At 44.2% G+C, this 14,298-nt stretch overlaps 1 protein-coding gene across 1 annotated transcript in view; it reads left to right on the top strand.

Moving 5' to 3' along the window:
* NLRC3 (NLR family CARD domain containing 3) overlaps positions 1-14,298 on the top strand; it is a 28,358-nt gene that overhangs the window by 9,879 nt on the left and 4,181 nt on the right. Inside the window, exons 6-15 of the mRNA XM_081338141.1 lie at positions 4,323-4,406; positions 4,624-4,707; positions 5,839-5,922; positions 6,790-6,873; positions 7,748-7,831; positions 8,570-8,653; positions 9,862-9,945; positions 11,033-11,116; positions 12,417-12,500; positions 13,393-13,476. Of these exons, the coding sequence (XP_081194267.1) occupies positions 4,323-4,406; positions 4,624-4,707; positions 5,839-5,922; positions 6,790-6,873; positions 7,748-7,831; positions 8,570-8,653; positions 9,862-9,945; positions 11,033-11,116; positions 12,417-12,500; positions 13,393-13,476 (840 nt within the window). The remainder of the gene's footprint in view (positions 1-4,322; positions 4,407-4,623; positions 4,708-5,838; positions 5,923-6,789; positions 6,874-7,747; positions 7,832-8,569; positions 8,654-9,861; positions 9,946-11,032; positions 11,117-12,416; positions 12,501-13,392; positions 13,477-14,298) is intronic.

Here is a 14,298-nt window from a genome sequence, read left to right as displayed (position 1 = left end):
TTTCCTGTGTAGGATTGAGGGTGTGTTGGTGACGTTTCAACAGGGGCCGGTGCTCATCTCCGTTTCAAAGCCAAAGAGCCGGCGCTTGTCCGAGGATGTCTCCGTGGTCATGTGGCCGGCATGACTAAATGCCAAAGGCGCACAGAACGCTGTTACTTTCCCACCGTAGTGGTCCCTATTTTTCTACTTGCATTTTACGTGCTTTCGAACTGCTAGGTTGGCAGAAGCTGGGACGAGTAACAGGCGCTCACTCTGCTACCCTTCTCCGAAGACTCAGGGCGGCTTACAAACTTAGCAGTAGCCTTCATTCTATGTATATGCCTGCATATTAGGGCTTTCACACACACACCCCAAGCGGCATCATTACAAAGCTTAATTGCCCCCAACAATCTGGGTCCTCATTTTACCTACCTCAGAAGGATGGAAGGCTGAGTCAACCTTGAGCCTGGTGGGATGCGAACCTGCACTAATTGCAGGCAGCTGGTGTTACTTAAGGAGGCATTAGCCCACTGCTCCACCAAGGCTCCACCAAGGAATATATATATATATATATATTCCTTTTTAATTAGTTTATAATATAAAATACAAAAAAACAACAACCAAAAGCACATAAGAGGAAAAATAGGGGAGAGAAAAAGGAAGAGAAAAGTGTAGAAAAGAAGGGAAAAAAATAAAAGGCATTGACTTCCACCTCCCTCTGGTGCAGTAGAATAAGATAGTAATATCAAACCTCAATGTTTTACTTTTACATAATAGTATAAACTAGCCATTTCTATAACAACGGATCTATCTAATCAGTAAAACCCAAAATCAAAATTTTATTTTTTTCCATCTCAAGCACAACGTCCAGAAGCGGTTTCAAAGTAGAAACGAAGGCACTTCTGTTTTTTCTTTAATCAAAGCAGTCAAGTTTAGCCATCTCTGCTAACTCCATCAGCTTTTGCATCCATTGTGGGGACTGAAGCATCCTTCCATTTTTGTGCATAGAATAATCTTGCTGCCGTCAATATATATAACATCAAAGTTCCATTTTCCCCCCAAATCTTTTTCCATTAAATTCAGGAGAAAAGTTTTTGATTTTATCTTTAGAGTCACTTTAAGAATCTTCTGTATTAAAATATGAATCCTACTCCAATATTTCTTTGCTTTATCGTATGTCCACCATAAATGATAAAAAGTCCCTTCTTTACATCTGCATTTCCAACATTCATCTGAAGTACCATTATACCTTCCTGATAACTTATCTGGTGTTAAATACCAATACATCACCTTATTAAAAAAAAATCTTTTAAATTGTAATTTAATGTAAATTTTAAACCTTTCATCCACATATTCTCCCATTGTTCAAGCTTTACATTATATCCAAACTTCCTAGCCTGCTGAATCATACAATGCTTTACATATTAATTTTCCAAATTCAAACTCAATAACATTTTATAGATCTTAGCAATGATATATTCATCACTACCGCACAGTAGGGTTTCCGATTCATTTTTAACAAAGTCAAACCCATAGCTCTTTTTGTCTCATTTAAATCTCTCTTTCACCTGTAAATATGTAAACCAGTGGCAGGCGTGTCCTTCTGATTCTAGCTCTTCCTTAGGCTTGAGGATAGGATTACCAAAATAAAAAGATATTATTTTACCTTAAGTCCACCTTAAGTCTTCGCCATCATTTCTTTTCTTTAAAAAAAAAAGCTTCCTGGAGGGATAGCCAAAGAGGCATCTTCGTAGAAAACCTTGTTTTAGATTTATTCCCAACTCTTAGAATAGCACGTCTAACAAAGTGATTGTTGAAATCAACATTTCCTTTACCCTTGTCATACCATCAATGACCGTGTCCTCCAAATCTTAATTCGTGACCTTCAATCTAAATCAAGTAGCCTCTTATTCTGGAGGCTCACTCACTCTTTTAGCCAGACCAAGCGACAAGCATTGAAATACGGTTTCAAATTGGCTAAACCCTCTTTCCTTAACATCTTGCAGTAGTTTGTATCTAATTCTTGGTTTCCCCCCCCCACCCCACTTGCCATATAAAGTTAGAATAATACCCCTCTGCTATTGTTTAAATGAAGTATCAGTTGCAAGTATTGGGGACGTATGAAACAAACAAAAAAAAGCATCTTTGTATTAAGACATCCATCTTAATTACAGAAATTCTACCAGTGATAAATGCAGTTTATCCCATTTTAATAAGTCCTTTCCAATACCATTCCAGAGAGGCACATAATTATTTTGAAATAGCTTTGTGTTTGTGTTTGTCAATACAAACCCCCAAGTAGTTCACCTTTTTCAGGTATTTCTCATCAACACAATTTCTCTCTCTCTCTCTCTCTCTCTCTCTCTCTCTCTCTCTCTCTCTCTCTCTCTCTCTCTCTCTCTCTCTCTCTCTCTCTCTCTCTCTCTCTCTCTCTCTCTCTCTTTCTCTTTTTCTTTCTCTCTTTCTCATTCTTTCTCTTCCTTTCTCTTTCTCTCATTCTCTGTACAGATTGAACATGGGCATTTTGTATGTAGGCTTCCATGTTTGGAAATGATTAGCAGCTGGCAGAATTATCCCCTAGGTGGGGAAGAAATTATCCTTGTTTTGGGATGAAATCGTGGTCATTCTCCCCCTTCTGACAAGACTGCCACCCCGTAACAGAGACGGAAGATGACTGATGTTCTGCTTCTCCTCCCTTGGTGGGTCTATTAGAGATCCTATCTCTGTTGATTTCTAGCAGTGCCAAATGGAGGCACGAAAGACAAATTCTTTGTGGCTGTCACTTTTCTTGATGTTCCAAGGCTTTTATTATATTACTTGTAAGACAGTAAAGAGCAAATATTGAATAATGCAGTTTCTTATGACTGATGACCACTGATATCTCCTCTGACACTATAATTTGAAGTAGAAGACTATATTTTTTTGGAATAATTACTTACAGATAGGATGGAGCGATGGAGATCGAAAATGACTTGTCAACGATTGGGTTATAGAGTTGCTTCAGTTGAACACAAAATTCTTTTAGGTGCAGTATCCTAGACTTACACAAATTCCAGTGCGACAGTTGCTCATTTGTGGTGAAACCATAACTTTTCACCAAGGCTGAAGCCTCTTTCAGCTCTTCTAATAAAAAAAATAAATACATTCACGTTTAGCTTTCCTTTGCTGCTCATGCTGGACCTCAAAAAACAAACAAACAACAACAACAACAACCCACCTCTATTTTAGTTAATCTGAATTCATTTCAGAGATTTGGGAGAGGGTCTGATCCCTTTCCCATAAGACAACATCAACTTCACAACAAAGCCATACTGCACATGAGAACAACATATTTAAATTAAAATGATTGCAATATCTGATGGACAGAATTTGCACGCCTAATGAACTTAAAAATATATATATATATATTTAAGGCCTTTAACTTGTTATGTGCTGGGCTCTTAAAGAATACCACGTGGGTTGCTGGAGCAGCTAACGGCTCTCCAGCAACCCAGACTACAGGTCTCCTGTGCTGCAATTGGCTATCTCCAGGTGGCAATGTGTTCTGTTCCCCCCTCCCGGAGCACAGACAGACAAGCAGGCACGACTGGCAAGAGTTAATGCTACAGGCTTTAATTAATTGCCTACTGATAAGGTCTTGGCAGCAACATAAGCTCCTTACCTCAAACTTCAGCTGAAATGAGATAACATCCAAGCAAAGAGTTCATTAGCAGATGTACAGAAGCGTTGCCAAGAATGCAGACCAAGGTTTCAAACAAGAAGCAGAGTTCCCAAAGACGTGACCCGAAGTTGTTGAAACTATTGTTCGTCACAAAGTTCTGAGCGCAGCCACACCCCCTATATACCTTACGGGGTGTGGCTCAATGGGTGTGGCTCAATGACTCAGCTACTCCCTGGCCCTCCTACCCAACCTACGTTGCTGCAGACGCTTGGCCCTGCGTCTTTCTCGAGGGTCTAGCCATGACTCATCTTCGCTAGACTGCTGCAGCTGTTCAAGCACTGGCTGCTCCTCTCGGCCTCCCGAGGGAGACGGAGGCCTTGCCAGAGAAGAGGGCCCCGGAGAGGGAGGCCTTGCCAGTTCCTCCCCATCATCCTCAGAGTCCTCATCCTCGGTTAAGACAGGCGCGGGGGTCGGGGCCACAACGCAATGGTTGGTTCAAACCTATTGGCTGCCGCCTAGGGGCTAGACTATATATTGCGGCCAGTTGCAGCCATTTCCCCAGTACAGTTTCTGCACGAAATAAATGATGAGTTACCTTGTCCTCAACTTTGCGTCTTCATTCCTGCGCCAAAGAACCCGCTATTTAACATAACTGTGTTTTAAAACTCCCTGTTTTTGGCAGCTTGGCAGAAAACCAGATTGGTACGAAAGGAGCAAAAGCTCTCGCTAAATCCCTGATGGTCAACAGGAGCCTTTTAGCTCTGGAGTAAGTATTTTGTGGGATTAAAAACATTGTGGCACTATGAGAGGGGTCGGCAACTGGCTGCCATTGAGCTGAGCCTGCCCCCAAAAGGAGAAATCTCTATCTCTGCTTAAAATTCATCGTATTTTTAAAAGCCTTTTAAAAATCCTACTTCCGAGCCGATAGCAAAGTCTGGAGATTATTGGTGTGCCGCTAATTTTCCTTTCTTTACCTCTGCTAGTCTTCGGAGTAATGCCATTGGGCCCAACGGGGCGAAGGCGCTTGCTGACTCCTTGAAAAACAACCAGCACTTGCTTGCGCTAAAGTAAGGAGATCTCCACTTTCTCGGCCTTGAACCCACAAGCCTTGTACAGGCGACCCTCGATTTACAACCTCAATTGGGACCATGGCTAAGCAAGGCGGATGTTAAAATGAGTCATTCCCCAATGTTATGATCTTTTTTACGGGAGCGAATCCAGATTCCCCCATTGGCTTGGCTGGCAGGAAGCCAGCTGGGCAGGTGGCAAATGGTGACCGTGTAAGCTCAGGATGCTGCAACCGTTGCAAATACATGCCAGTTGCCAAGCGCCCAAAGTTTGATCGGACGCCCGTGGGGATGCTAGAGCTATAGCATATCACTTAAGCTTATGTATGAATGAATGAATGAATGAACCTTTATCATCAAAGTACAACATGTATACAGTGAGATTGGCTGAGCCTCCCTTCGTGCCCCCCCACAACTCACAGTGACAACAAACCCACCATCTTGTAACACCATGTGAGCTAATTGCACAACACACCGGCCTCGCAAGTCAATCATACATAGTTATTTCACTGCTTCACTGCTTTACAGCCCCCTCTAAGTGGTTTACAGAGTCAGCCTATGCCCCCCCAACAATCTGGGTCCTCATTTTACTGACCTCGGAAGGATGGAAGGCTGAGTCAACCCTGAGCCGGTCAGTATTGAACTCCTGGTTATAGGCAGAGTTAGCCTGCAATGCTGTATTCTAACCATTGTACCACCAGGGCTCCTAATGCAACATCCGATCAGCTACAGCATATAAATTTAATAAAATAAAATGAAATGAAATGAAATAGCCAATAGACTTGTATACCGCTTCACAGTGCTTTACAGCCCTCTCTAAGCGGTTTGCAGAATCAGCCTATTGCCCCCCAACAATCTGGGATCTCATTTTACTGATCTCGGAAAGATGGACGGCTGAGCCCACCTTGAGCCGGTCAGGATCGAACTGCTGGCAGTGGGCAGAGTTAGCCTGCAGTACTGTCCCACCAGGGCTCCCCAGCTCTATGACGGTTGTAAGTGGGAAGACTGGTCATCAACCACTTTCTTCAGCACAGTTATGACTTTGCGTGGTTCCTAACAATGGCTGTATGTTGAGGACTACCTGGATCCTTGACCCAGAAGGCCTCTAACGTGGTCATTCTCTTCCTCCAGCCTCCAAAACAACCTGATCAAGGACAAAGGGACAGCTGGCCTGGCGGAGGTGCTCGTCAGCAACCAAACTCTGATGACTCTGCAGTGAGTTTGGCCCATCGTTGCCACATTGCATCGTTCCCACCCCTCTCCCTTCCCGGCCAACAGCTGGCATTGCAGGCCCTCAGCTGCTTTTCGGTTGAGACCATCCCCTTGTCCTCTGAGGCAGCGCTGGGAGGTCCTGATCCGTCCCGGCCCTTTCTGGCGGGGCTGGGCAAACAACGTTGGCCTGCTGGACTGCTCGCCTCTATTCCAAGTCAGCCATTCTGCAGAGGGGCCTTTAATCTGCTCTTCTCCTATTAAAAAAGCCGGTTTGGTCTAATGGTTAAGGCACCAGGCTAGAAAGCGAGAAACCACGAAAGGCGGTTAGGTGGCTTTGGGCTACTCTCTCTCTCTCCGCCCAACCCACCTCACAGGTTTGCTGTTGTAGGGAAAATAAGAGGAGGGAGGGAGGATTAGGTAAGTTTGTCACCTGAATGGAAAAAATAATAAAAATGGGATACAAATAAATGGTAGAGATAGATAAATAGATAATGATAAATAGATAGATAGATAGATAGATAGATAGATAGATAGATAGATAGATAGATAGATAATGATAGAGAGATAGATCAGATATAGATAAATAGACAGAAAAGATAGATTAGGATAGAGAGATGTTAGATAGATGATAGATGAATAGATGGATGGATGATAGCTAAATGAGAGTTAAATAGAGGATAAGAGAGAGCGAGAGTGAGAGAAGCAGAGCTGGTGACAGGCCCCTTCCTCAAATGAGAAAAGCCCCCCTCCTGACCCTCCACATCCATGGCCCTCCCTTCAAGTTTGCCCTCTTTTGAAGTAGAGAGTCACCACTTAGAAGGACAATGCTGCATGTCTGGATCCATTAACGGTCTCCTTCTCCTTTCCCAGCCTCCAGAAGAACGGGGTGGGACCGCAAGGTTCAAAGCAGCTGGCCGAAGCCCTGAAGAAGAACTGGGGCCTGAGGGACCTCATGTGAGGAGTGAGAAACGGAATGCCTCCCCTCAGTCCTGGGGTGGCAACAGGGTTCGCGGCAGGGGAAATTAACCATAGATGGTGGCCATTCATAAGATGGCAGACCGGTCCATGGGGATTTGCAGAGGGGGAAAATAACGATATTGTAGCGTGAACTCAGTCACCTTATATGGGCGTCAGGACATCAGACACCTATTGTAGGACTTAGACCACGTACGAAGCCGTTAGAAGGCTTCTCTTGGGGAACAGAATGTGCCACACTAGAATCCACTTGGTTGGGCTCCACCTACTGTCTTTTCCTGGTCACATCTACCCAACTCACCAGAGCGGGGAGACAGGGAATGCTACGGATCCCTTTTCCCAAGGAGGTCCATCTCATAGAACCAAGAAGAACATGCCCCTGTGGAACATCATGCCTCCAGAGAAAAGATTGCCCCCCCCTTTTAGGCTCTTTCTCAGGGCCTGAAGACATGGTTTTACATGCTGAAGTGTAGATATGTGTGTGTGTATCCATGGGGTATATATAAGTGTACATGCTAGTTGCCAACAGACCTGGGGACCTCAGAAAGGGATGGAGCCCATCAAACGGCTTATTTGATTGATTGATGTTGCCGAGAGGGTGGGGTTGGGGGGTGGGGTTGTTGCTTTTTAAATTGTTTTTATATTGAATTTTTATCTTTGTAAGCTGCCCAGAGACACTAAGAGTTCGTTGGGCAGCCATATAAATGTTCTTAAATAAACGAATCTCTGTCCCTTTGCAAGATGATAACTCTATCCATCAGGTGGAATGGAAACTTAAATTGTAATCATGGTTAAAGCGTCCTTCTGCAGGTTAAAATCAACTGGTGACTTATTGACATTTCTCTTCCTTTAGTTTGTCGGGAAACTGTGTCGGTGACATGGGTGCCGCAGCTTTGGCTGAAGGACTAAGGTTGAATCACACCCTTCTAACCCTGGAGTAAGTGGCTTGCTGATCTCTATCCGTTGGGGTGACTTCTTCTCTGTCCTTGGAAAGAGACTACAGAGTCAGTTTGATATGGTGGTTAAGGCACCAGCCTAGAAAGCAAGAGGTGAGGAGTTCTAGTCCCGCCTTAACCATGAAAACCGGCTGGAAGACTTTGGGCCAATCACCAGGAGACGGTGAATTCAAGTCCTGCCTTAGCCATGCAAGCCAACTGGGTGACTTTGGGCCAGTCCCTCTCTCAGCCCAACCCACCTCACAGGGTCATTGTTGTTGTGGGGAAAATAGGAGGAGGACGGTGTGTTGTGTATATGTTTGCCACTTCGGGTTGCTTGCAAAAATCAAGGTGAGAGATAAATAAATAAATATGATTGAGACCAGAATTTCCATTGCTAAGCAAGGCAGTTGTTAAGTGAATCATGCTCAATTTTAAGCCTTTTTTTGCCAAGCTTATCAAGTTAATCAATCAAATCAATCAGAATAGAGCTGGAGGGGACCTTGGAGGTCTTCTAGTCCAGCCCCCTGCTCAAGCAGGAGAACCTATACCATCTCAGACAGGTGATTGTCTAGTCTCTTCTTAAGAGCCTCCAGTGATGGAGCACCCACAACTTCTGAAGGCAAGCCCTTCTTCCACTGATTAATCACTGCAGTTGTTAAGTGAAAAAACTTGACAGAACAGGAACGGTACAATTAGGAAGAGATCCTGCTCATTTTCTGGTTTTGTGTGTGTTTCAGTCTCCAGAGCAATTCTGTCAGCGACACCGGAGTGACAGCACTCACACGTGCTCTCTGCTGCAACCAGGGTCTCACCAGCCTCAAGTAGGTCCACCCTGCGGTGTACCCAGCACCAACTCCTAGAAAGTCTTTTGACCTTTACCTACAATTCTCAAAGGAGGAATATTTAGAATATACCGCGTGAAAAACGCTCACAAGTCACTCATTGCAATGTTGTCGTAAACAGTTCGCTAAACAAACTGTTGTGAGGTGAGGAGTATCCATAGTCTCCAACTTTCAGATAATGTCTAGGCCAGGGGTCTTCAAACCTGGCCCTTTGATGACTTACCCCATCGGCCAAAGTCAACAGTGATGATCCCACACATTTGCGTTTGTGAGGTCCTTGGTGCTCTTTGAGCTCAGTTGTTTTCTGGCAGACATTTCACTACTAGCACTGATGATGTTACCTAGTTTGGTAATGAAATGTCTGTAAGAAAGACACCAAGCTCAGAGAGCACCAAGGACCCCATAGTCATCTTCCTCCTCCCCTCCCTTCTAGCACTGATGATGTTATCTAGTTTAGTAATGAAACATCTGCAAGAAAACAACTAAGCAACCAAACTCAGAATTCTCCTCCTCCTCCTCCTCCTCCTCCTCCTCCTCCTCTCCACAAACCCCACTCCCTTCTAGCACTGATGATGTTACCTAGTTTGGTAATGAAATGTCTGTAAGAAAGACACCAAGCTCAGAGAGCACCAAGGACCCCATAGTGGTCCCCCTCTCCACAAACCCCACTCCCTTTTAGCGCTGATGATGTTATCTAGTTTAGTAATGAAACGTCTGCAAGAAAACAACTAAGCAACCAAACTCAGAATTCTCCTCCTCCTCCTCCTCCTCTCCACAAAGCCCACTCCCTTCTAACACTGATGATGTTATCTAGTTTGGTAATGAAATGTCTGTAAGAAAGACACCAAGCTCAGAGAGCACCAAGGACTCCATAGTTCAGCCCTGAGCTACGAATCTTCTCTTGTAGTGGCACGCTTACACTCATAATATTATACCTCCCTAAAGATTACCAGCTGCTTGAGATATCTGGATCATTCATCCCTCGTGCCTACTTTGTCATCCTCTTGTTGGGGTGTATAAACAAAATAATTAGCTATTAAGTCATCACAAAAGTGAATTGTGAGGATGCAGGTATCTCCGTCCTCTTCTACGTTCTAAAGTCAGACTGGAGTCTTGTACCAAACGAAGGTATTACAAAAACACCAATAATGGTTTTTCTCTTCCTTTTTTTTTTTTTTTTAAAAAAGTCTACGGGAAAACTCCATAAGCCAAGAGGGAGCCCAAGCCATCGCCAATGCTCTGCGAGTTAATCGTAGCCTGAAGGATCTGGAGTGAGTCCCTACTTGTTCGACTTCAAACTTCACATGTCACTTTGTAACAAATGGCTGGACAAGTTGCTGTGGGACAAGAATTACACTAATATATCAAGAGATTGTGGAAGAGAATAATTAAAGAAAGGATGCAAAAGGAGGGACAGAATGAAACGTGAATGGCAAAAATTAAAATATTTTTTAAAATCTATTTCAAATAATTAAATAGAACTGTTCAATTGTCCCCCAGCAAATCAGAATCGGAAGAGAGCTGAAAGGGACCTTGGAGGTCTTCTAGTCCATACCATATCAAACAAGTGACTGTCTAGCCCAGGGGTAGGCAACCTCGGCTCTTTTATGACTCATGGACTTCAACTCCCAGAATTCCTGAGCTGGTTCAGGAATTCTGGGAGTTGAAGTCCATGAGTCATAAAAGAGCCGAGGTTGCCTACCCCTGGTCTAGCCTCTTCTTAAAAACTTCCAGTGATGGAGTTGGTGGCATGCTGTTCCACTGGTTAATTGTCCTCACTGTTAGGAACTTTCTCCTTAATTCCAGATTGCTTCTCTCTTTGGTCAGTTTCCAACCATTGTTTCTTGTCCTGCCCTCCGGTGCTTTGGAGACTACAGTAGTTTGACCCCCTCGTATTTGTGGCAGCCCCTCAAATACTGGAATACTGCTATTTATGTATTCATGTATAGCGAGTCGGCTGTGGTGACTTGTCCTCCAGTGAGTTGGCCACAGTGAGTTGGCTGGAGGCAATTTGTCCCATTCTGTGCATTGTAAGTCCAGGTCTACCTGTATTGAGGATGTCTTTCATTGGTTTATTGGGACACCTGGGGAACACCTGTATTTCTCAAAAAGATCTAAACGCAAAGAGCAAGACATTTGTCATAGCACCATATCAAAGCTTTTGGGAGCTGACTATTTTAATTACTCCTTTGGTAGTTTTAATTTGAGACCCAAGTTGGTGTCTCAGTTAAAGGCCTAGGGCTAGGAACCAGGAAGGCATGAGTATATTACATTATTTTGAAACGCTCCTGTGAAGCTAAATCTTCCCTAGCACCCATGCACCTTTCTAACTCTCCTTTCTTTGGGGGCTTCTTCCAGCTTGGCGGCCAACTTGCTACATGACGAAGGGATCCACACCATTGCCCAAGCGTTGAAGGAGAACCAAGCCCTGACTTCTCTACAGTGAGCTGTGGGAACTTGGGCGCGGGTGGCGTTTGCTTTTTTTTTTTTTGCATGGCCTCATCCGGGGATTTAGGCCTCGTGTGTCTGAAATACAAAGCCAAGTGCAGGACACCAACCGGGGACGGGAATCTCCCAGAAGCTCTTGAGTTTCCTACTCCAGGGGATTGTAAAAATAGTGCGTGGGGGAGGAAGCAGATCCACAGCATAAGCTCTGCCTCTCACAAAAGGGTAGGAGTTGTCCATCAGACCTTGCAGTATGAAGCGTGTGGTCCAATTTGCAAAGTTGCTTCCCCAAACCACTTTCCTTGAGTTGAAGCTGCTCCTTGGCCTTGATGAAGATGATGTTAACCATCCAGTCCCGTCTGACTCTTGGCGATTCTGTGGGCCAGGTCGCTACGCCTTTTCTGATCTTGCACTGCTTGAGTTTTTCTATGCTATAGCTGGGGTCAGCTTTGTTGGTCTCCAGCCACCGTGTTCTTTGATGGCCGGGTTGTCTTTTACCGCTAACCCTTCCAAACATAATTGCTATCTCCGGTGAATTCCCCCACATGATGTGGCCAAAATAAGTAAGACACAGTTTGTGATTTTTGCCTTCCAGTGACATATTTAGAATGGAATGGAACGGAATGGAATAGAACAGAATAGAATAGAAATTTGGAAGGGACCTTGGAGGTCTTCTAGTCCAGCCCCCTGCTCAAGCAGGAGAACCTATACCATATCAAACAAGTGACTGTCTAGTGATGGAGCGCCCATGATTTCTGGCGGCATGCTGTTCCACTGGTTAATTGTCCTCACTGTTAGGAACTTTCTCCTTAATTCCAGATTGCTTCTCTCTTTGATCAGTTTCCAACCATTGTTTCTTGTCCTGCCCTCCCGTGCTTTGGAGAATAAGTTGACCCCCTCATCTTTGTGGCAGCCTCTCAAATACTGGAATACTGCTATCATGTCACCCCTATTTCTTCTTTTCTTTTATTTGGTGTTATGCGCTCTAATATGTGCTTGTTAGTCGCCTTTGCTGTCCAAGGAATATCCTTGGGCATATAAGGTACTTATTTAAGAGACAAAAAGTTATTTTGACTCTTAAAAAAAACCAAAACATTTCCTTCACCTTGAATAACTGGAACCCCAAACTTCACTCAAGGGAGGATTTGGGGAAAGTACTTTGGAGAAAGGATGGGGCAGTCACCTTCTCACTTGGGACCTATAGTAGGACAGCAATTTAGACTCACAGCTCCCGTATTCCGCACTGATACATTTTAGAAGATTTGACTTTTATTCTGATTGTTCTCTCTTCTTTTAGCTTGCAATGGAATTTCATTCAGGCCAAAGCTGCTAAGGCCCTGAATTTGGCTTTACAATGCAACAAGAGCCTGACCATCTTGGAGTAAGTCTTCATCTAGATCTCACACGAAGAATAGTTTTTTTGCAATAAATAGAAAAAAACAAAAAACCCGCTTTTCTAAAATCTCAGGATTGATTTAGACACGTCAGAATTTGTGTTGCAGCTGAATGCTTTGAGATGACCCTGCTTTAATGACGTATTAAATATTTAATAAATATTATACTGTATATCCCAGCAGTGGGCTCCTGCCATGTGGTAACTGGGCTTCATACACCCAACCCTAATTTAGTGAAACAGACAGGGATTGCGCAACATGCTAACCCACAAAGCCAACTAACCCAAGTTAAAATTCACTAAGTTTAGCTCATGTGAAGCCAGCCATTTAGAGCACGTTGATGCTACCATTTTGAATCCTCACATAAAAGGCCTCTGTTGAACGAAAGGCACAGAACAGGATTTGATTTGGTTCAAAAGAATTCTTGGCTGCTCAGAAGACTCGAGTTAGGTATAAGTCAGGGGTAGGCAACCTTGGCTCTTTTATGACGCATGGACTTTAACTCCCAGAATTCCTCAGCCAGCATGGCTCAGCTTGGAAACCTCTCCCTTTCCCCTCAGCATGGCTGGCTCAGGAATTCTGGGAGTTGAAGTCCACGAGTCATAAAAGAGCCAAGTTTGCCTACCCCTGGTATATAGGTAGACTCCCATTACGCAAACTTTATGCAAAAATTCTATAAGATGTTTCCAGTCAACCATCAATGTAGTGTCCCCCCCCCTCTAATCCAAGAAGTCATCTTCACAAATTTCATCATTTTCAAAACTGTTCTTACATTGCGGGTATTGGTCAAACGTTTCCACTTTTGAGCCGATAATAATCAAATCTCCACCAGCCTTGAGCTGTGAAGTAAACTAATCCTTTGCCTTTGTTGTCTCTCAGCTTACAAGAAAATGCCATCGGGGACGAAGGAACGGCTGCTTTGGCCTCTGCTCTGCGGGTGAACTCAACGCTTGAGGCTCTCTAGTAAGTTTCTTTGCTATGCAGAAGGACAGCACGTCAGTCCGAAGAGAGGCGGGCGGAAGCGTTCGGTGGGAGAGACCAGCTACTGTTGGCCCAAGACTTCAGTCTGGCCAAGCACAGTTGACCCGCCACTTGTCCGTGACTGCTGTGGATGAGTTCCTCAAGGTTGTTCCCAACTTAAAACCATTGGTTTAGTGACCATTTGAAGTTACAACGGCACTGGAAAAAGTGAATTATAACCGTTTTCCCACACTTAATGACCATTGCAGCATCCCTATAGCCACCTGATCAGAGTTTGGATGCTTGGCAATTGGCCAAGTTGCAGTATCCTGAGGTCTTGGGATGCCCTTTTGCGACCCTCTGACAAGCAAAGCCCATGGGGCAGCCAGATTCACTTAACGACCAGGTTACTAACTTAACAACCGCAGTCATTTCACTTAACAATTGTGGCAAGAAAGGTTGCAGAATGGGGCAAAAGTCACTGAACAACTGTCTCGCTTAGCAACAGAAATCTTGGGCTCAATTGTGTTCCTAACTCGAGGTCCACCTGACGGTTGATCTGCCCTTCTGTTATTTTTGACACAGGAAGACTTTATTTAATGAAATATGATTAGATTCCTTCTCTAAACCTGAGGTCATCAGATCCCAGAGAACCAAACTTGCGGTACTTTTGGGAACGGGAAAACTGAACGGCGTAAATCGCGTTAAAATGTTGAATGGGACTTTCATTTTTCCAGAGGGATTTTGTACGTTAAAAGGGCCAGCCAAGAACAGTTTTGATCTCACCGGCTTCTCCTACGTATTTCATCGTGTCAATATGGAAAG

The sequence above is a fragment of the Vipera berus genome, assembly GCF_964194415.1.
Source record: "Vipera berus genome assembly, chromosome: 13".
Lineage (NCBI taxonomy): Eukaryota > Metazoa > Chordata > Lepidosauria > Squamata > Viperidae > Vipera > Vipera berus.
This window is presented reverse-complemented; position numbering and strand designations above follow the sequence as displayed.